At 40.4% G+C, this 22,512-nt stretch overlaps 1 protein-coding gene across 4 annotated transcripts; it reads left to right on the forward strand.

Annotated features, from left to right (window-relative positions):
* The first annotated feature begins 1,097 nt into the window (after positions 1-1,097).
* wipi1 (WD repeat domain, phosphoinositide interacting 1) lies at positions 1,098-22,512 on the forward strand. 4 transcript variants are annotated; one of them, XM_042505534.2, is made up of 14 exons: positions 1,098-1,445; positions 7,187-7,269; positions 10,146-10,315; positions 11,529-11,625; positions 12,056-12,153; positions 13,166-13,258; positions 13,520-13,590; positions 13,810-13,917; positions 15,088-15,252; positions 15,528-15,635; positions 17,114-17,244; positions 19,348-19,448; positions 21,427-21,506; positions 21,723-22,512. In XM_042505534.2, the coding sequence occupies exons 1-13, from the start codon at positions 1,348-1,350 to the stop codon at positions 21,460-21,462; spliced, it is 1,359 nt and encodes a 452-aa protein (XP_042361468.1). In that variant the 5' UTR covers positions 1,098-1,347; the 3' UTR covers positions 21,463-21,506; positions 21,723-22,512. The 4 variants fall into 4 exon arrangements, with proteins under 4 accessions (XP_042361468.1, XP_042361469.1, XP_042361466.1 ...); XM_042505535.2 differs by lacking the exon at positions 21,427-21,506 and having other exon boundaries at positions 19,348-19,500; XM_042505532.2 differs by lacking the exon at positions 21,427-21,506.

Below are 22,512 nucleotides of genomic sequence, written 5' to 3' on the forward strand. Positions count from 1 at the left end.
AATGCAAAGCTTATAATGCTAAGATGCATTGAATCAGCGTAGAAAACCCCCAGTCCAGACCACATTAAAGGTATTTTATTGTGATAAAGAGAATAAATAATAACTATAATAAATAAAAGGTCTGAGCCTGTATTCAAACCATTACGAGGATTTCCATCTCCAGGGTTGGGTGTGGATGTGTGAAGAGAACCGGATAAAGCATTGAAGATGGGGCCCTGTCCATTCCCAGGAAAGTCCCTGTCTCTTGATGATAACCTTTTTTATTTTTTGTTTTTTAATCAACTTTTAAATACATTTTATACATGACTCGAGCATATTTAGAAATTAAATCAGGTAACAAAAAAAAACCCTACAAAAAATAGAACACTGCAGACGAGACACAAGTGAAACAAAAAAAGACAAAAACCATGCAGGACAAACTATATACAACCACATAAATATTTACATAGGTAAAGTATCAGGCAAAAATATTTTGTTTCTCAAATGTCTACATTGTTTTCTCAGCTTTTCCATCTTTCAGTCCATGTAATGTTTGGAAATAGTGTCCTATTTATATTTTCTACTTTTTGTGTTTTTCGTTTTTTTGGGGGACCATTTGCATTTATGAATGAAGTATTTTCTACACACGTGGTTAGCACTGTTGCCTCACAGCAAGAGGGTCACTGGTTCGATCCCGGGCTGGAACGGAGTTACGGGTCGAGGACAAGTGGTTATGGAAACTGAATGAATGAATAAAAAATCCGACCATCAATTCCATTTTTATTATAGGCTATAAAAGTGTGATAGGCCTGTCTATTTTTCTAATTTTTATAATTGATTTAAAAAAAATTATTAAAAAAAAAGAAAGCTTTTATCCAAAATAATTTAACACAAAATGATGTAGTTTACTCAGTGTTCCACAGGGGAGAGAGTTGTGGATGGAGCTCACATGAATGGACGGACACAAACAAAGCCCTCTCCACGATAACAGCCAATAAAAACACGCCGCCGCATGCCTGACCAATCAAAAAGAAGAAGCTGGCGACAACATGGTTTCACTACCAGCCAATCGGAGGAGGCGGAGATATGACGTAGTGCTGTCAGCTGTTCCTGTTTTGTTTCTGTTTTCCCATTTTTTCCTCCAGAGTCAGGAGAACCGAGCCCAGGAAATATCCGCAGCCGAACCCAGATTCGGTTGATTTCCCGCGGAGGAGGCCGGCAGCTGTGCCCGGAGCGCTCACACTCATCGGCCGGGACTCACTTCTTCACATTGGAGCCGTCTGCCGCCGACATCGAGCCAAGAGGTGCAGCCGATCCCGGGCCTCCAATCCAGGGCGGAGGGAGGGAAGGAGGGCGCTGTGGATCGGGATGGAGAGCGGAGAGGGAGCCGGCGGGCCTGGCGGGCCGGACGGACCGGAGGGACCGGGGTCCCGGTTTGGCTGCGCCTCTTTCAACCAGGACTCCACGTAAGCAAGCGGCCACAAAATGATGAACTAAACATTCATCCTGCTGAATTTCTCCCTGGAATGTGAACCAGGCTCTGCCTTCCAAATATGCATGTTGTCACTGCAAACAGAGCGGTGTGTTTACAGCAGGCTCCTCCCGGTACAGTAGAATATTAAAGGGCTAATACACCAATTTTACATATCTAAGCCAGTTTACTAACCATAGGGAGTATCATTCAACCTGTAAAACACACCAGTATGATGTCTTCTGTGGCTCTGGAGAAGCTTTCCAAAGTTTGAAATAATCCTCATCATAGTGATGTCATCAGGTTTATTTTGGCTTGGGCCTGGAGACTACAAACAACAGCCTGAAAACCAAGGAGTGGCTGGGTGATTAGAGAAATGGAGTTGCATTATGGGAAATGCAGGATCCATTATTTTGGGAGCATGAGCTATGTCAAACCAACACATTCTTGTGTGTCAGCTGTTTACGCTCCGGGATGCCGTTACCATTATGTCAATAAATGTACATGGTGGGATGAAGCAGCACGGTCCCTATGTTTACACAACAATGCAGACTTTCACGATGGTTGGGATTAGGCAAAAAAATGTTATAGATGGTTGAGACACACATGGTGAAGTGGAGAAAAAAATCCACACACATCCACAGCAAACTGCACGCTCCTGTGCGAAAGTCAGTTGTTTGTTGGATCCATCCACCTCCATAACTGCCCGCCCTTTAAGCAGACTTGCACTACTTATATAATTTGGTTACCTACAGCCTTATTACCTGATACTGTCCTTTTAGTGGTTCATGCACATATGACTGGTTCAGTTTAGCTACATTCTCCGCCCATTGCATGTTGATGCACTCAGTGCCATCAGGTCGTCCGCCAGCGTTGCCTATAGTAACAATGCCACCAGTTCTGTCCGAGTGTGTTCTCATCTGACACTGCCCAGCCGTGTTCTGGTAGGACATGGAAGGTGGTTTATGGTGTCATGCTTGTACGCCGAAACCACTGACAGAGAGGCGCTATTTGATGACTTCGGCGTGAGAACAGTCTGATTATACTTGCCTTTGACTCCGCTCATGAATCTGGATTGGGGTTGATTGATTCTGAAGATAAAAACAGAGTTTAACAATTCTGTCTGATATCAGCTAACTGATATACCTTTGTTCCACCAAAATAAGCACCTGCGTGGGTTTTTCAAACACTGCTAGAAATATGGTGCTAAAAATAGGCTTCTACATAAGGTTGTTGAGGATTCAAACTACAAGTCACAATCCCCTACTTAAACAATTGTACAAATATACCATTACAGACAGTTGCTTTATGCTGCGTAAGCTCCACTCATGGGACATTGACCCTTAGGGCCCGCTTTAACATTACACACACACTCGTATCGCTCTGCACATAAAATGCACTTTTCAAAATAAAGCCAAAAAATACTATACATGAATATGATTTTCTACTCTCATTGAGTTTATTTTTCAATAGCATCAGTCCTAATCATCGATATCAAATATACTACATACTAAGTAGATTTCTTTGAGGATCACAGCCTAGGATATGTCAGTGATTTGCAGCAACATTGATTACGACAGTGCACCTAACAGAAATAGCATGTATTTTCTCCATAAGCCACATATTATAAAAATGACATCATCAGGTGGAAAATAGTCAAAATGACAAAATCCAAGGCAAAAGCCGAGAATGACACAGACAGAAATAATACAATGTGTTTTTATGCTTTGATGGCTGTGGGATCACAAATTGCAGTTTGAAATGATGCAGTTTTGCACTTAACAGTTTGAATGTAACAATCTCGTTTCCACAGTGTATTTTAAACTCATTGTAGGAGCTGTGCTTGAGATTCCAAGATCAAACAACAATGCACAATCTTGCCAAATTGTAGGCCATATACATGAACACAACCAAAACTATCAAAACATGAAGAATGAAAAACACATAAAATGTGCCAAACACTCCCTAAGACTAAACAGGATGTCCACACAGGCCTGCCTCTGTTCATGTTGTTAAAGTGCTGAGTAATCCAAAGCTAAGAGTAGGATGTCGTGAAACAAAGGGCTGTGTGCATTCCAGTGTCTACTGTCTGCATGGAGATGTATGAACTTGCACTCACCTGAAATTTCATCTCCAGTCCATGTGGCACAAACAGTTTTCAGACAGCAGAAGAACACAGATTCCATTTTTACGTTTTGTCACAAGCACATAATTACTCATTCCTGTCCCAAATATCAATTATCTCTTTACTTTACAAACTCAGGAGAAGATTGGAGGAAGATATGCATATGTCACAATCAGATTGTTGTGCACGTGCAATAAAAATGTGCTGTATGTTCTGTAAAGCTGTGCAGGTTTCGTCCTGCTCAGAAACAGGATGGGGCAGGACAGGAATGTACACATCTGGTGGGGAATGAAGGCACAGGTAGCCATTAAGAAAATGACTGGTGCAAAATGAACTGCTTGACCTGATGGATTAAACTGCCTGTCTGGACTTCAGTGTAAAATCATCATTAACTATATAAGGCTAAATACAAGCAGGTAGCAGACAGGAAATGACAAAAGGTGTGTTATCTTGTTTGACGGGACATCAAATGAAGTTATAATGTGTTGTCCTGTGGACTGTGACAACAGGTTAACATTTTAATTCACCAAAGTCACACGATAACACAAAGTAATGAACTGATGGAGACAGTGGTAGACTAGCAGCACCATGTTCAGTGAGCTAAAATACCTGTTTTTGTCAATGGAGTCTGGTTGGTTTGCACATGGATGCATGCTCTACAGACATCTACTGTAATACTCTTTTTTTTTCACCAAAATTATAGTGTGTGTTTTTTAAAACGAGTAAAACTCCTAAAATAGGCTATAAACTGCTTCCCCATTGCCAGCAGAGCAGAGCTATGTACAAGGTGCTGTGTACGTGTTTGTCTTACAAATTCAGTATCACTTTAAACTCGGGGCAGACTAATTTGGAGTGATGTCTTAGTGCTGCTTTGGTTGAGATGGATGGTATTAAGGGGCAGTGCATCATTGCATTTTGCAGGTTAAGAGACTAAAATTAGCATGATCACCCAGGTGTTGTGTTTCCACCAATGCCTATTGGAGCCGAAGGCAGTAAAAACTCGTGTCTACTGCAGTCATTTGACCGGGTAGAGAACTTCTATTGTAACTTTTCCCATTACATTAAAAAGCCAGATGTTAGCTTGTGTTAGCTTCTTTTTGTGCAGTGGAAAAGAGTCATAAGTGTAGGGCTATGGCGACGTGTCGACGTAATCGGTAATGTCGATTATGTGAATACGTTGATTCACATAACGTGCATGGACGTGTCGCACCAAGTGCACGAGAAAAATAAGGGCTCTTGTTGCACCGTTTCACACAGTGCACATCCTGACAGCGTGAGCATCGCCGAATGTGTCGTTTTTTATTTCTGCGCTCATGATATCAAATGAGAGCGTGCACAGTGCCTGCCCGAGCAGCGATTGTCAGGCGCGTATCAGTTGCATTTTTTACACATGACGCATGTGTTTGTCAGCAGGAATAAACAGTAAGAAGTAATGCAGAAAGAATGTACTAGTTATAACTATTTCTGTTAGAGAAAAGTTACAGTGTTATTCAAATTGCACTGATTTTACTGTAAGATGTTTTGTTGGACTGCTAGATTTGAGGTTTGTTACTGTAACAAAGAGTAACTGTTTTGTTACTCCTCCTAAAAGTGACTTTAATTTTACATTGTTTTATTTATTTTGCTGATGGATTGCTAAATGTAGATTGCACTGCATTCCTTTTAGTTGAGTGGAACAAGCCTGCATTCATTTTATTTTGGAGAGACTTTATATCAGACTGTAAAACACAGAATACCAGTTAAGACTGGGCTATTGTTGCTGGGGAATAATGCCCTGCTGTGTATAGCCTACTCTGTCATGATTGAAGATGATTGAATAAAATATTGAAATATATATGATACGTTTTAAAAGGTTATTTTCGGTAAATTTGTTGTTACATTAAGCGAGTAATAAAGAAATAAATTATATAAATTTAAAAAATAATTGATAGATTAATTGATTAATCAAAAAAATAATAGATAGATTAATCAATAAAAAATAATTGTTAGGTGCAGCCCTACATAAGTGATAGACTCACTATGGGGCTGGCTGTGGCTCAGAGGTAGAGGGGGTCATCCTTTAATCCCCAGCTCCTCCAGGCAACATGGCGAAGTATCCTTGGGCAAGATAGTGAACGCCAAATTGTTCCCGATGCTATGCCATTGGAGTGTGAGTGTGTGTGAATGGTTACTTTGTAACAGGTGGCACCTTGTACAGTAGCATTGGCCAACAAAGAGATGTATATGTACGAGAATGTGACATGTAGTGTGAATGTGCTTTGAGTGGTCAAGAGACTCGAAAAGTGCTATACAAGTGGAGTCCATTTAGATACCTACCTCATACAACCGACTTCAAATAATTTGAATAATTTCACTTTAAACTCTTCCTGCCTCCTAATTGTCCATTTCTGTAAAACCTGACAAGAGCATTGTTATGCAGGCTGTCTGTGTAAAATTTGAGGTCTTAAGTCCAAACCAAGATAAAGCTGATGATGTCGTTAGGATTATTTTCTCAGACTTGAACTCTTCTGGAGCCACAGAAGACGTTATACAACAGTTGTCACATGCTGAGGTGAGTAAACTGAACTCCATGTGTAAAATAATGTGGAGTGCCCCTTAAACCTAAGCTTCACTTTCTGACTGTCTCAGCAAATTACATGAGTCATGTGTGACTGAAACTTCATACTTAATTAACTTTATAACAACTGAGCTAATGCATCTATGACAGCAGAGCAGAGTCCAGAGCTGTTTGATGAAGTTGAATGCTAGCGAAAAAATAGGTAGTGGACTGAACCACTGTCATGAGTTTTGAGGGTTGTTTGGTTGCAGGATTAACTGTTTGCCTTGTTCCCAGGAGAGCTCTGTTCTTATACATGACAACTTTCACCACTAGAGGGCTCTCTATACTAAACACCAGTAATGACGATGAGAAAGTGAATTCATCCTAAATCTCTTCATGTCAAGTGTATTTCCTGGTTGAGTGCAACAGAATTAGGCAACGATCCATTCTCTCCCTAAAAAAATGTCTCTAAATGGTAGTGAGAGTGAGAGAAATCAGGGCTTTATAGATGTATTACAGTTGTACCAATGGTGGACATCTAGTATGTATTTCACTGATACTAAATTTAAGGCCAGTAGGCCAAATCTGACCCCTGTTAGGGTGGGGGTGGTCCCCCAACCATGTTTTAATTCATAATGAAAATAGAGTGATTCCCACTGGAAAGTTTGTATACATGTTGCCAGAGTGCATAAAACAGCATCAAAATAGAGCTTGTTGATAAGAAAACAGGTGTGGCAGAGCCCCCACCCCTGATAGAGTTCCTAGCCAAGCCCCTAATGTCCTAAAATTCTGGAAATGTCCTGAATCCTTGAAACATCCTGAAATCCTAGAAACATCCTGATATTATCGAAACATCCACAATACCTAGAAACACCCTAAAATCCCAGAAATGTCCTGAAATCCAAAAAATGTTCTAAAATCCTAAAAACATGTATGGGGCTGCTGCCACTGGCCCCTGGCATTTTGCAAAAGTGGCCCCTAAGCAAAGCAAGCTGAGTACCCCTGATGTGCATGTTTGTGTGTGTGTGTGTGTGTGTGTGTGTGTGTGTGTGTGTGTGTGTGTGTTTTGCAGGTCACTGGCTGTGGGAACAAAGACTGGCTACAAGCTGTTTTCTCTGACTATGGTGGAAAAACTGGACTGCATCAATGAGAGTGGTGAGTATGGAGCTCTGACTGCACTCTGCAGCAGTGTGCAGTGAACATCCATCCACATTTAGCTGCAAATTACATTTCAGTGTAAAGTTCTCAACACATGCTTTTGATTTCTCTCGAACACAGACTTAGTGAAAGACTGCCAAATGCTGGTCACATTTATCCATCTTGCATAACCTATTTATTGTTTACACTCTTATTGAGCTCCTAATCTGTGTCCATTAAACACACATTCTTGTTAATCTCTCTTGCCACAAGTTCACCACTCAGCAGTTTATTCCCTCTCTACTGCAACCTTGTAACACAAAGAATATAAATGTTCTCTGTAATAATGCTTACTAGGCTTGGACAGTATTATGTATACCAAGGTATTTAGAAATTGTGAGGGTATTTTAAAAAAAATCCTGTTTCCCCATCTGTCGATATTTATAACAGATGAGGTCCAGTTCTCCATTAACAGTTTGTACTGGGGACTATTTCTTAATGAGCTACATACATAGGAAGAATTGAAGTACTGGATGGCCTGCTGTTTGTCACAGATATTTGACTTCACAGTGGGTCCACGGTCTATTCTGTAGTTGTTGAGATAATTCAGTCTGGACCAGAGTCACAGAGCACACAGCATACACTACTATCAATAGAGCCATGCCTGAAGTATGGTTGTACATACATGAACATAATAAAGACCTTATTTAAGGAGGAAGGCAGTGGTAAGACGCAGTGATGCTCCAGAGTTACAAAACGACGACTTAAGTTCTTGAAATACTCTTATCAGTTTCTAACACGTCTTGAGCATATTCTTACAGTCCAGTGAGCTGAAATTCTAATTAGCAGTTTATTTTCAGCTTTGCAAATGTGCTTAACATTTACATTTGGATGTAATCACAGCAACAGTCACCAGTTGAGAGGAGTATGAGCTCATGTAATTATTATGTATGCATGTTTACCCACAGTACTACAGCATGAATAACTGTATGAGGAAGGGAATTCTCTGTATATGTCAACAAAGGCAGTGATTATGTCAGAGAGGAGATCACTGAGAATTCTGCCTCTCAAAATCATAGGGCTCACTGGGTTATTTTTTGGGTTTTACTGGCTGGACGCTCAGACAAGACTGAGCTTGCTGTAATTACACAGTGCTCATGGGTTTGGCAGCAGCCTAACATGGCTGTGAAGAGGAGAGTTTCCCTTAACTGGGTGTGTTTGGGCTGTAGTGTCCAATGTCAGTCCAATGTCAGTCTGTCTGCTTTATGACATATTCTGGTTTATGTCAACCTTATATGCTGGGAAGATTATATTTAGGAGCTTGAAGTTGTTGAGCATTTGTGTCAAGTCAATTTTATTTCTATGGTCCAATATCACAAATCTCAAATTTGCCTTAAGGGGCTTTGTGTCAGGGCATGGTTTATTCTTAAAGAGGATAATGAAACAAATCAGGAGGGCTTTCAAGCAAGTGAAGACCAAGAAAGTATCAGGACCAGATGGTATCAGCGGGCAGTTTTTTTTCTGTTGATAAAAGTTGTGCATGATACCTTTAGTACCTTTTGAACATGTAAGAGTACTGTCTACATTGGAAACACCAAACAGATCTAGGGTCTAGGTTCTTTTTCGTAAGTGTTACTTTTGTTCCAAAGGTACTAGACCAAAAGCTTTTGATGGAAATGCCACTTAACTAGCAGCAGTGCTCACAACCATATTCAAGTAGCTCAGTCTGTCATACCCACATACTTTAAGAAGTCCACCATTAGTCCTGTCCCCAAGGAAACAAAACCAACCTGCCTGAAGGACTACCGCCCAGTGGAAGTCACCTCTGCAGTGATTAGGTTCTTGGAATGACTGGTTAAGGATTACATCTGCTCCTCACTAACCAGCACACTGGACCCACTACAATTTACCTACTGTCCCAACTGATCCACAGAAAATACCATAGCTTACACCCTCCACACCACCCTATTTCACCTGGAAGAGAAGGGAGCTATGAGATTGTTCATAGACTACAGACTACAGTTTAATACTGTAGTTCTCACAAGGCTGGTCACAAAGCTCAAGGAGCTGCGATTAAACACAGTGCATCTCAATGTGCATGTGGATCCTTGATTTCCTGACAGGCAGTCCCCTGGTGGTAAGAGTGTGCAGACACACCTCTTCCACCCTCATCCTGAACACCAGATCACCCCAGAGTTGTGTTCTGAGTCCCCTGCTGTACTCTCTGTACACACACACTGTGAAGCCACTTCAGACTCCAACATCATCATCAAGTTTGCTGCCCGATCGCAGAGAACAAGGAAAAGGCCTCCCTGAAAGAAGTAGAGGACCTGACCTGCTGCTGTCAGGACAACTCCCTACTCCTGAAATAAACTAAGGAGATGGTAGTGGACTTGGAAAGAAATCACAAAGGAACTTCACCCTCCTTAACATCGACAGGTCCTTGGTGGAGAGGGTGGACAGTAAGTACCTTGCTGTATATTGACTCAGTGGTCAAAACAGCAAGGTTGAGACTGTTTGGTCTCAGAGTCTTGTATAATAAAAATAAAAAATAATGGGACCTCTCAGATACTAAGTAATTTCTACTCCTGCACCAACAAGAGTATCTTATGGGGACCATCACTGCCTGGTACCAAAAGTCACTAAACAGGACTGCAAGGCCCTGCAGATGTGTAATCCTACACTTATACTTATTATTACACTCTTCAAATGCACAAAGTAAAGGAACTTACAAGGTTACATTTAACTTAAATTGTAACTTGAATTATTTTACGGGACAGTTTGATTGATTGCTGGGCTGGTTGATTTGTTGGTTGGTTGGTTGATTGGTTGGTGGTTAACATGAAAGCAGTGTTGTCATCACTGTCTGCCTGTCCTCTCCCTGTTCTCCCCAGCAGAGACTCCAGATGTCTACATCGTGGAGCGTCTGTTCTCCAGCAGTCTGGTAGTGGTTGTAAGCACCACCATGCCGCAGCGCATGAACATCTACCACTTCAAGAAGGGGACAGAGATCTGTAACTACAGCTACCCCAACAACATTCTGGCTGTCAAGCTCAACAGACAGGTGGGCTATCCATTTCACACCCACAGCCCTCACATATCACAGTGTTTCCATAGAATTCATCACACTTATCACAGAAAGCCACAGTGAGGTCAAAAACATTGTGTACCTTCCTATCCTTTTTTGCTCACCTATCTTCAAAACCTGCTCACCACTATTTGCATTCTGGATGGGAGGTGAGCTACAGTACTCATAGAAGTGCAACTCCAAAAAATCATACCTCACTCTATGAACTTCTCTGCAAACCACTGTCCTCTAAGATTACTTGCAACACCTTCTCTGCAAAGGAACTGCAGAGCAATTTAGATATATGTCCCCATAACTTGAATTTACCTTTTTACTATTGGCAAACCTCACAACTGTCAGCAATACAGCACAGGTAGTAATACCTTCAGAAAATTTAAAATTGCACTACTTTTTGCCCCTACACTAGCAGGGAAAATGGCAGTATTCCCAATCTTCTGTGTCATTTCCTTTGGATCTTAGTATGCAGGACATATACAAATGCACAGCTACCAGGCTCAGTACCCAGGATCTTTCGTCCAAAGGGAGAATGTAAAATCTTGCATTTTGGCAAGAAATTTCTGACAGTGAAAAAGACAGAGAAGTAAGTGTTGTCTGTTTTCCCAGAGCTATACAACAAGATAGCAGTGATGTGGAAAAATAAACAAAGCAATGAGAAACACCCCATCATGGGAAGCTCCTTGTTGGATTGTGAGGGGATGGAATCCCACCAGATGGCACATATAGAGCCGCTGATAGTGATCCACCTTCACCCAAATTTAGACTCACTCTCCCCAAAAATGGTTGCTTAGTGCAACTAAATGGATATATTAGCCACTGGAGTGCCTTGGCAATGCTGGTAGATTGTGTTAGTCCCAACTGAAATAACTCTAGACACTGGATGGATTGCAATAAAATATTGTAAATGTAGGATCACCTTAGGATGAGGACATCATCAGGTCAACATGCTGATCTGTTCAATACTTTGATCTATGGCCAGAAACCTGCAAAACTAACAGCACTCCCATCAGCTGTACCCTGTGTTTAGTGAGTATCAATATGCTGACACGCTAAACTAAGATGGTGAATGTGGTGTATTGATGAGATGATGGCAGAGGCAGATTTCATTTACTTTATTAATGGGATTCACTGATGCCCGCGCTGACTGCATTACATTACAGCGTAATGACCTGGGGTTTGCTGTTTCTTGCAGAGACTTGTGGTATGCCTTGAAGAGTCTGTTTATATCCACAATATCAAAGATATGAAGCTGCTCAAGACTTTGCTCAACACTCCGTCCAACCCCTCAGGTAAGACTGCAAGAAAGTAGTCAACACACACAAACCCACGCTCTGTGGCTCAGTGATAGTTTGGTTAGGTTTGCTACTGAAGAAACTTTCGAAAGAGAATTTCAGTTTATTAAAACTTTGTCTTAGTGTCAATAGTGAAGTGTGAAACACTTGAATGGTACTTCAGTGGTACTTGGTCATATCATCTACCATAATCATACAAATATATACCCCTGAGCCTCTGTCTATACATCATATCTGTGTTCACTCCTATGTCACAGACAGTTTATTCATCCTTTGCTTGTTTTTAATGTTGTGATTGATTCAACAGTCAATGTCGTCCGCTCCTTAAGAAACTAAAGGCTGAGTCCACAATCGACAAGACCCACATTTTTCATGTATTATTCAATAGATGTTGTCATTTATTCGTTTTCCTGTCTCTTGTCTGTAGGTCTCTGTGCTCTTTCTATCAACCATTCCAACTCCTACCTGGCATATCCCGGCAGTGCCACCATAGGAGAGATCATAGTGTACGATGCCAACAATTTGGTAAGAAACATGGCATCAAAGAATACCTCAAATAATATGCTACAGTCCTTGATTAAAACAAGAGAGTCAATGTGTCAATATAACGTAGCTGAAATATGCATTGATTTATCAAGTGTATCATCAGTACCATCAGTTTTTCTTCATTTCTTTTCTCCATGTTCTGTCTCTGTCTTCATGTATGCCAGCTTACGTAAACTATGTTTTAATAGATTTTGAATTAGACATGATTAAAAACATCAGGCAAATTTGGCAAAGAAAAAAATGTGATTGTGTCCTTCATTTTGCCCATGAAAATGTGTGGGAACCCTGAAATTAAGGATTTATTTTGACCAAACCAGAGCTGGTGATTGTTGGAACAGTCCTCCTCTCTCCGCTCTGATACTTGTTTGTCTGACTTTTCTCTCTGGGTGCAACTTCCCTGGCGTTTGCATGACAGCCTAGACTTCAAAATATTTTCATTTTGACCTGAAGCCTGTTTGTCTTGGGAATGGTTCCATTTTGTTTCATGTCTGAGAACTGTAGCTGAGTTTACAGGGTGTCCTAAAATATACAGTATACAGTATCAGTGAGCTGAGAAGACACTTTCAAATTTGGGGTCTCTATGCAACACATCATGTCTCTGATCTGGTGATATGAGCGTGCATGTGTGTGTACATGCGTGTGTGTGTGTGTGAGAGAGAGTGTTTGTGTGTGAATTTAAACTACATATAAATTATGTATTATTATACTATAATACCAAATGATGCCAGCCTGTTCCTTCAAGCAATATTGGACTAGCAGGTCAAATCTTTGCTATTATTTATTTGACAAAATTCCATATTATATGTATATTCCATATTACATTCTGTCTTCATCAGCAACAGTTTGTTTCAGTGTTGGGATAAACATTCATGGAAACAAATGTCCTGCAGCTAGATAGATCTTTATCTGGTCTCAGTGACTTGGGCATTATGTCAGTGTGGAATAACTCTCTTTCTGTCTGTCTCCTGTGTCACCCTCTCTGTGGTTTCAGAACACAGTGACCATGATACCGGCTCATGACAGTCCTCTGGCAGCTCTCACCTTCAACGCCTCGGCCACCAAACTTGCCAGCGCCTCAGAGAGGGTATAAAGCCATGGGCTTTGTGCCTCCATATCTCAATTTTCTTAAACTCTGAACACTTGGCTAATTGTTTTGAAACACCAATTTTCTAAAAATTAAAGCTTTTTCATCTAGCCACTGAAATAAACAGTTTTTTGTTGCATCCATTCAAAATTATATTGATTTCTGAAGTTTTTCCCCACTGGCCTCAAATGACCCATCACCTGAAGTTTCACATGGAAACCAAAGTAAAGATGACACCTCACTGGCTGTCTGTCCTTACAGGGCACCGTCATCCGAGTGTTCTCTGTTCCTGAAGGCCTGCGTCTGTTTGAGTTCCGCCGTGGCATGAAGAGGTCAAAGTTCAAACACATCATATAAGATCTGCCCTGCTGGCATGCACTTATGTCTTCATTGTATGCTGGTGACTGATTGACAGTTATTAAATGGAACATGATCTGTGTTCGCTGAAAAGACTGATGATGTTCGAAGCTTTAGTTAATAGCCTAAAGTGGTCTAAATGAATGATTCACAATGATTGAAGTTTCTGCACTTGTGTTCATGTCTGTCTGCAGGTACGTCAACATAAGCTCTTTATCCTTCAGCCCTGATGGCCAGTTCCTCTGTGCATCCAGCAACACAGAGACCGTGCATATCTTTAAACTAGAACAACTGGGACCAAGGTAAACACACAAGCACACACGCACGCACGCATACACGCACACGCACACACACACACACACACACACACACACACACACACACACACACACACACACATATGCACGTACTGTAAACAAAGCAAGTTAGTAAAACACTTTGAAACCCAAGAAGGGCAACTTAATGGCGCCAAAATAAGTAAGAACCTTTTCAGAAAATTGCAAAAAAATATAACCTAAAAGTACTACTACTACTACTACTAATAATAATAATAATGATAAATAATAATAATAAATTTATGAATAAAGTGAAAAACAAACCACAAAATGACGTTATATATATATACATATATACATGATAGATAGATAGATTTTTCCTGTAACATAATTTTACACATTCTAATATTAAGTAATTAATAAAATTATAATCATAAATATAGTTTATAGTTTGATAATACATTGGATTTATACAGCGCCTTTCTTGAACTCAAGGCCGCTTTACGAACAAAAACAAAAACAAAAAAGACGAAGAGAAGGTGGGGGTGGGGGGTGGGGGGTACTAGGAATAGGCAGAGGAGAAGAGATGGGTTTTGAGGCGGGACTGAAAGACGGCAAGGGACTCAGAGTCACGGATCCCTTGGGGGAGGGAGTTCCAGAGCCTGGGAGCAGCCCTGGAAAAGGCTCTGTCCCCAAAAGTGCAAAGGATGGATTTACAGATGGAGAGGAGATTTGTGGAGGCAGAGGGACCGTGAGGGTTGGTAAGGGTAAGAGGAGGTCAGTGAGATAAAGGGGGGGGGCAGAAGGTGAAGGGCTTTGAAGGTGAGGAGCAGGATCTTGAAGGTAATCTGGTTTACTGACTCTTTTTCTTTTTTTTCCCCTTTTCTTTAAATAATACTTACTTATTCCCCTCGCCAATTTTCAGGGTTTTTTTTGGTCATCTTTTACAAATTTTTCGCAATTTGTAGGACTTTTGCCAATTGTGTTTTTTCCCTATGAAAGAAATTTTCTCAGGTTTCAGGGGTTTTAAAACTTGCGAAACACACCTCAACGCAGCACAAGAACACTGATGTAGCAATAACCTGTAGACCTGTGCCCCATTAGGTGCTATATTTAAGAAAACCTAGGATTTATTCCAGCTTGTATTCCTCAAAGTACGACTCAAGTTGTAGGAGGAACCTGCTCTTGTGTTTGTAGTGGAGGGGACGAGGCTAGCACCTGGACAGCCTACGTGGGGAAGGTGTTCTCAGCAGCCAGCAGCTACCTCCCTGCTCAGGTATCCGGGATGATGAGACAGGACCGAGCCTTTGCCACCGTTCACCTTGTGACATCGGGCCAGATGAACGTCTGCACCCTCGCTACGTGAGCTTCTCTGTGTTCTTTAGGAATTAGGGGATGTTCCTGTCCTTTACACTTGATCAATCAGTGTGTGTGTTCTTGTTAGTGTATCCCTAACAGAAGAAGTTGTCTTCATTCTTCATCCAGCTGTGACTAAATAGGGTTGACTGCAAACTGTTTTTTGACAGATGACAGAGTCTAAATGAGTCAGCTGTTCCTCTCATTGTTGTGTTGGATGAAAGTGGATGCCTCTAATTTTTACAAAGCAACTGAAGCAGATACTCAATCTGATATTTCAGGATCCAGAAGCTTCCGCGGCTCCTGGTGGCCACAGCTGACGGCCAGCTGTTCATTTACAACGTGGATCCACTGGATGGAGGCGAATGCATGTTGGCCCACAAACACAGGTGAGGCTACAGCTGACTGCACAGGGCTGGGACAGATGGAAAGAAATGCAGTCAAGATCAAGACAGCACTCCATTTCTAAGTTTTTTATTGCCATGGATGTTTCGGGCCAAACGTGTTTCTTCATTGTGTACATTTGCCAATATCACATAGAAAGCCCACAGGTGGGATTAAGTGTAAGTCAACGCGAGAAAACACATAAAGTGCATCCCAAGAGGGGGAGCCAACATTTTTGAGACACAGAATCACCATAATATGTTTTTAAATCATAAAGAATTAAACAATAAAAATAAATCAGTAAGTAAATAAATACATGCTACTACTTTAACTTATTATAAAAATAATTTTAAAAATCAATCAAAAAATAAATATAAAATATAAAGAAAAGAAGAAGAAAAATATACAATGAATACTTTTGTTTTTGGAAAAAAAAATATCTTATCCTTATTTTAACAGATGTTAAGAAATCAATTTTCATAATTTTACCAAAAGCTGTATATGCACTATAAAAGTTAACTTTACAAGGCATGAGCTGTATCAGTGCCATAAAATTGTATGCTAAGGTTTTTGCATTTCATTTTGAGAAAGTCTTCGGTCTTATATCAGAGCAAACAGCTTGAGCCATTTACAGGTTTTTTAAAATAAATTTCAGTTGAACAAAAATTATTTGTAAGTCGTTTCATAATTTGACTAAAGCCTGCTATACACTGTGATTTTGGGCCGTCTCAGATTAAAGATGACCATTGTGAGAGAAACGTAGTAATATCTTTGGACGTGGCTCTAGAACAGTGGTCCTACATCGCACAGTGAGAGAGGCGCAAGGATTGTCACGGTTGTGTGATCAAAGACAGCCTGGGATAAAATTCTGAAAGTGTCAGAAATTTGGGATGAGCATCTCACTGGAGGTGGGTTTCCATTAACCCTCAAACTGTGCAAATTGAAATTGTGAATATAAAATACACGTAATGGAAACATATCAAATTTGAAAAAACTCCCATTTATTGCAAAACATTTTTTAGGCTCACATGAGGCGGCATTTCGGGCAGTTCAGAAAAGCCATATTTTGCAAAACTGCAATGGAATACAATACTGTGCAGGCTCACAAAGGGCGTGTCTGTGACAACCAATCACATCTGTTAAAAGCATGTATCATATCTGGCAGCAGGTTAAACTTTCTATCCCTCCCTGGCTTAGAGTTGCTCTAAGACCTTTCCTAAACCACTCCTTAACTGGGACTCCTTGCTAGATTGTCAGGCTAGATTAGGAACTTGCCCCTGGTGTTTTATCTCTTTATCAAGCACTTGTTGGTGGCAACTGCATACTGTGATGTAATAAGAGGATATGGGAAGGTTTTCAAAAACAAAACTTTGCGTCGTTGTTCACAGTGCTAATAAGTCTGAGAGGAAAACAGTCAGAAGTAAAGTTGCTGTACTGCTTTGACTTCTATGTTCTTGCTTCCTTCTTTCTCTTCCTCTCTCAGGCTTTTTGGTATTGTTGATGACCAAGGAGAAGGAACAGAGTCAGAGGTCACAGGGCCAGCACAGGCCTGTCCATCATACGCTGCGACTGCTGCCTTACCAGCCTCTGGTCCTGTCACTGCGACCCTCACTGGTTAGTGGTCGCTACCATTTCTGTGTGTGTGTGTAACAGGAAGGGTTTGGCTTCACTCTCAGTTCAGCACATTTAGGTTGTGGGTTTTCTTAAGAAATTGCTGAAATCACTTCCTCATCTGAGCAAAAGTGTTTAGCCAAGAACCCTTTAGTATTGGATTTTTATTCACATTTTTATGACTATTTATGACTGACTGTCCTTGGGCCCAGGGGCGGCACGGTGGCGCCGTGGTTAGCACTGTTGCCTCACAGGAAGAGAAACCCTGGTTCTGTGCGGAGTTTGCATGTTCTCCCCGTGTCTGCTTGGGCTCTCTCCGGGGTCTCCGGCTTCCTCCCACAGTCTAAAGACATGCAGCTCAGGTTGATTGGTGACTCTAAATTGCCCTTAGCTGTGACTGTGAGCGTGTATGGTTGTCTGTCTATATGTGTCGGTCCTGCGATAGTCTGGTGACCTGTCCAAGGTGTACCCCGCCTTCTGCCCAATGACAGCTGGGATTGGCTCCAGCAACCACGACCCTTACGAGGACAAACGGTTACAGAAAATGACTGACTGACTGACTGTCCTTGGGCCCCTTTCAGATTTGCTCATTATTTTATGTCAACTGTGAAAGCTGAGCAAACTGGTTTGATTTCTTTCAAATACATGGGGAGAAGGCACTGAGCAATGCCAGCAAGAAATTACTAAAAAAATACAGGAAATGTACCAGCGAATTTGTAAAATAAAAAAGCACGGCAAACAAGACTTGGAAAAAGTGCTTAAAATATAAAATAATTCTGTAGCATAATTTTAACTATGTAGTTATGATGATTATAAATAAAGTTTTCCCCTAGCTTTTTTCTTTTTTTCCCTAAACATTTTCCCCAATTCAACACTTAATTCCCCAGATCAACTTGGTTTGAACCAATCTGACAGCATCCAGTGAAACTGTAAGAGAGAACCACAAAGAGCTAATGTTACATCACTGAGCACCAGATTGTTTTAAAAAATGACATAGAAGAAACAGAAATTAAATGTGACACAACCACTCTCTAAGTCATTTGACATTTGAAGTTGCACAAAGAGTGGTAAGTCAAGCCTGATATCAACACACACCCCTTTTCACTAAAATAAGTGTGTATGTCGTTTTTTTAAACACGAGTAAACTAACTACTAAAAATAGGCTTTAGACTCTCATTGCCAGTTGCCGTGTACACGGCTCTGCAGCAGACAAGCAGGTGGACAGGCAGCCAAGCAGCTGTAAAGCAGTAGACAGCTGCATGGATGGAGGCCTGTGAAAACTTTACAGTGGTTACTTCTCTGTCTCTTACTAATTTAGTCTCTCATTTAAAATTGGTGCAGACTAATTTGGATCGATGTTTGAGTGCTGCTTGGGCAGAGATGGATGTATTTAGTGGGGGTGCTTCATTGCACCTCACCGGTTAAGGGGCTAATATTAGTGTGTTCACCCAGGTGACTGAGTCAATGGACACGGGTGTGAATGCTGATTGTTACGTTTCCTGTTACATAAGAAAGCCAGATGTTGGTGGGTGTTAATAAGCTTTCTGTGCAGTGGAAAATGGGCTATAGTTAGTGAGCTACTTCTTGGCAAACATTACCTTAACAGTTAAGTAACTTTGTTGTTTTAACAAAAAAAATATGAATTTAAAATTGAACAAATTTAAAAAAAATGTGCTCATTTGTTTATAAATTTTAAAAAATTTACAAACTTTTAAAAGCTTTCAGGATTTTTGTAAATTCAGTTATTTCAATGTGGCATTACATTTGGGGAAGTGCACATTTTGTCTTGTTTACAGATTACAATTCAAAGTTTAGGACTTTAGACTCGATTTTGGACTTGCCTGTTTTGACTTGGGACTTGTCTTGGTGTTTTGACTCGAGACCTGTGTGTCTTGACTTACTGACTTACCTGTGATACTTGTGACAGGGAAACAATGACTTGCTATCACTTCTGCTTGTTGCATACTTGGATACTAAGACCATAATGTTGGTGAAACTGAGCAGATCTGAGTCTAAGTTACATGAAGAACTCTCTGTCAGTCTGTGTCAAGCAAAGACCAGGCTGCTCTAATGATATGTCTTCCTCTGTCATCTGTTTCTACCCAGGCTACTCTGAAGATGGCGGTGCAAAGAAAGGCGAAGTTATTCCAGAACATGAGTTTGCTGCTGGACCAGTGTGTCTGGATGATGAGAACGAGTTTCCTCCTGTGAGCATCCAGAAGTGCTAACTGTCAGCTATAGCTACCTCTCCTACAGCAGGTGTACTTTATAGGCTTGCCAAAGCATTCACAGACAAGCAAGATTTTAAGCTAAATGACCCTCTGGCACAGTTCAAAAAAGATGACTATGTCAGTTTCCCCAATATCAACATTGGTTTGACTATCAAATACCAGCAAGATGCTCCTGCAAGTGAGAGCAAAGTCAGAAACAAAGCTATCTTAACATAATGCACATTAGCAATAACTTGTAAACTCCAGGTTATTAGCGTACACTGAGGTAAACTAATGCAGTCCAGTCCAACAGTCCTGCAATACATCTCACCTTTATGAAGGCTATAATGTTCAGTTTTTATTGAAACTGTTTTATAGAGCTTGATTAGTATTGCATTATACTGAAAGGTTTTTGAATATTTAGTCTTTTGTCATTGATTTATTCAGGTGGAAAATATATGAGGGTATTAGCAGTAGTAACAGCACTTGTGAAATTCACCACTTCAAAAGGTAAAAAATGTTCAAAATGAAAAACAAGCTGTTCTACTGTCCTCAGAATAATCACTGACTTTTTCTTGTCCACATTCTATTTTCAGCATTATCTGTTTTCTCATTATGAGTCACTAAAGCCCCTCTCAAACATGTTCCTCTTTATCTTAATCTGAAGACAATTTCACATGTTTTTCTCATGTGTGACTAAGAACCCAGTTCAGTTTTCAATCAAAGTCACAATGACAATCTGGACCAGGTCAGACCTGAAACATTTCTGTAACTGCACACAAGTCTAAACAGAAGCTATCTGATTAACACAAAGACACGCAGCAGCACAAGGTGAAACAGAGAGAGGGAGAATAAATGCTTGTTGGGTTGTAGCAGTACTTTTTCTCTCAGGCCCACTTTATGGATAAATACATGAATATATGGCAAACAGCATGTGAGCAAATAGGAATGATGCACAAACTTATCATTCTATACTTGTGCACCTCTGAACATTACAAAATAGGCAGTGAAAGTTCTGATGAACTGACGAAACAGTCAATCCCATATGGGGATTCATTTGAGAGGAAGAGACAAGTGTGTCTTGCGTTCATGATAATATATCCTCTGACTGCAAATCAAGAATAAGTATCCATCACTGATGCAGCCTGTGGCCTGGTCCACACGTACACAGGTATATTTAAAAACATAGCTTTTTCTTTGCATTTTGGCCTTTTTTCCACATGCAAACTGAATTTTAGGTAATTGAAAATGGATGTTTTGCACAACTCTGTTCAGCCTGAGGATGTTTGAAACTCTGTTTTCAGTGTTGATGTATAAACAGGAAAACAGAGTTTATGACTTGTAAAGTCAGAGTGTGCGTCGTTATCTCCTTTGTCAGGCATCACAATGAAGCAACGTTTTGTGCAATGCCAAATATTTACAAAATACTGCTGACATGCTAAAAAGACTTTTTGCATCTTTACACATTAATGTTCTGTTACTTTGTAACGTGCTGTCGTGCTGGCTATTGAGGCTGGAGACTTTACGGTTTTGGATTGTCCACACATGCGTCTATCCGTACATCCCATTCTCATGAAGGCCATATCTCAGCAATGCCCTGAAGGAATTTCTTCAAATATGGCACAAACGTCCACTTGGACTGAATGACAAACTGATTAGATTTGGTGGTCATAGGTGAAAAGTTAAGGTCACTCTGGCCTCATCTTTCTCATTCTTGGGAGCACAGTATTTCAAGAACAGCTCCAACAGGTCACTTTGACCTTATATGAGTCTCTCAAGAACACCTTGAGGGAATTTCTCCAAATTTTACAAAAATGCACACTTGGGCTTAACAAGTTCAGTTTTATGGCAGTGCTTGTTTGGACAAGACTTTTTTTTCCTGGGAGAACGAAGTATACAAAGATACCCATGTCAGTGTGAACTAGGCCTTTGAAAGAACTGAAAACTCCTCTGCCTTTGTGTTGTTCTTTCACAGATGAAAAATAGCCCAAGCAGTACGGTCTTTTCATAAAGCCAAAGGGAACATCTGTGTTAAAGTGCCCTGAATGACAAAAGGCAAGCTTCCTATTAAGAACAAACATCTATTATTTATCATTTCATATATAGAATGACTTTATGTCAGCAGAAGTTAACACGTTACAAAACAATGTCCTGTTGATTTTTTTGTATGTGTTGTACCGGAATTTCCCTTCAACCCAGAAAGTGGGACTTGAGCTGCATTTGACAAATCCTGTAGACTAGACTAACGGGTCTGTTCATGTGTTTTGGTAGATTAATTGGTGCCGAGACGGGACTGGAGGTGACCAGGCCAGGCGCTCGTGAACGGTAGAAGGACAGTTGGACAGACAGACAGGCGCTGGCGAGTGGAGGAACAGCAAAAAAAAGAAAGTCTTTCAGGGTGCCAAGTTATTTTTTCCATTAGAGACAAAATAATATTAACATTGAAGATGGCGTGGGAAACAAAACACTGACCAAGATGTCATGTAGTAATTAAAGAAAGACCCTGTGTCTGAAGTCAAAAGATACACTTCTGATTTTGTCGCAGCAACTATATCACCTCAACTTCCTCCCAGCTGACTGCTGAGTTTTTAAACAACTGTGAAGTCAGAGGAAATGTCTCAACTTGTAGATGCTGTTGACTTCTTAAAAAGAAATCAGGGAGTTTGTCTTTTAGGAGTGTTATATGAAAGTATGAGGTGCATGCTGGAGTAGAAACATAACCACAATTTAATAGCTTTTTTTACTTGACAAATATTTTAGTAGGTTGCATTATTGTAGCAACATTTTTATTTTCTCATTAATAATAACTAAGTTCACGTCCATGATAAAGAACTGTTGCCATGTTTATTTTATATTATATTTAACTGCATTGACATGTATTAGATGTTTGTGTGTATGCCTCTCCTGGATACATTTCAGAAGGTGTGTATGTACTGTATTTCTGTTGTGCCTATTATGATTTATAAAAGAGCAAAGTATTTTGCTAATTGCACAAGACCAAAACAAGTGAAAAAAAGAAAGAAATAAATAGAGTGGAGCAAGAATGAACCTATGCAAAGCA

This window comes from Plectropomus leopardus, chromosome 18, assembly GCF_026936395.1.
Source record: "Plectropomus leopardus strain MGB_pleo_1.0 chromosome 18, ASM2693639v1, whole genome shotgun sequence".
Taxonomy (NCBI): domain Eukaryota; kingdom Metazoa; phylum Chordata; class Actinopteri; order Perciformes; family Serranidae; genus Plectropomus; species Plectropomus leopardus.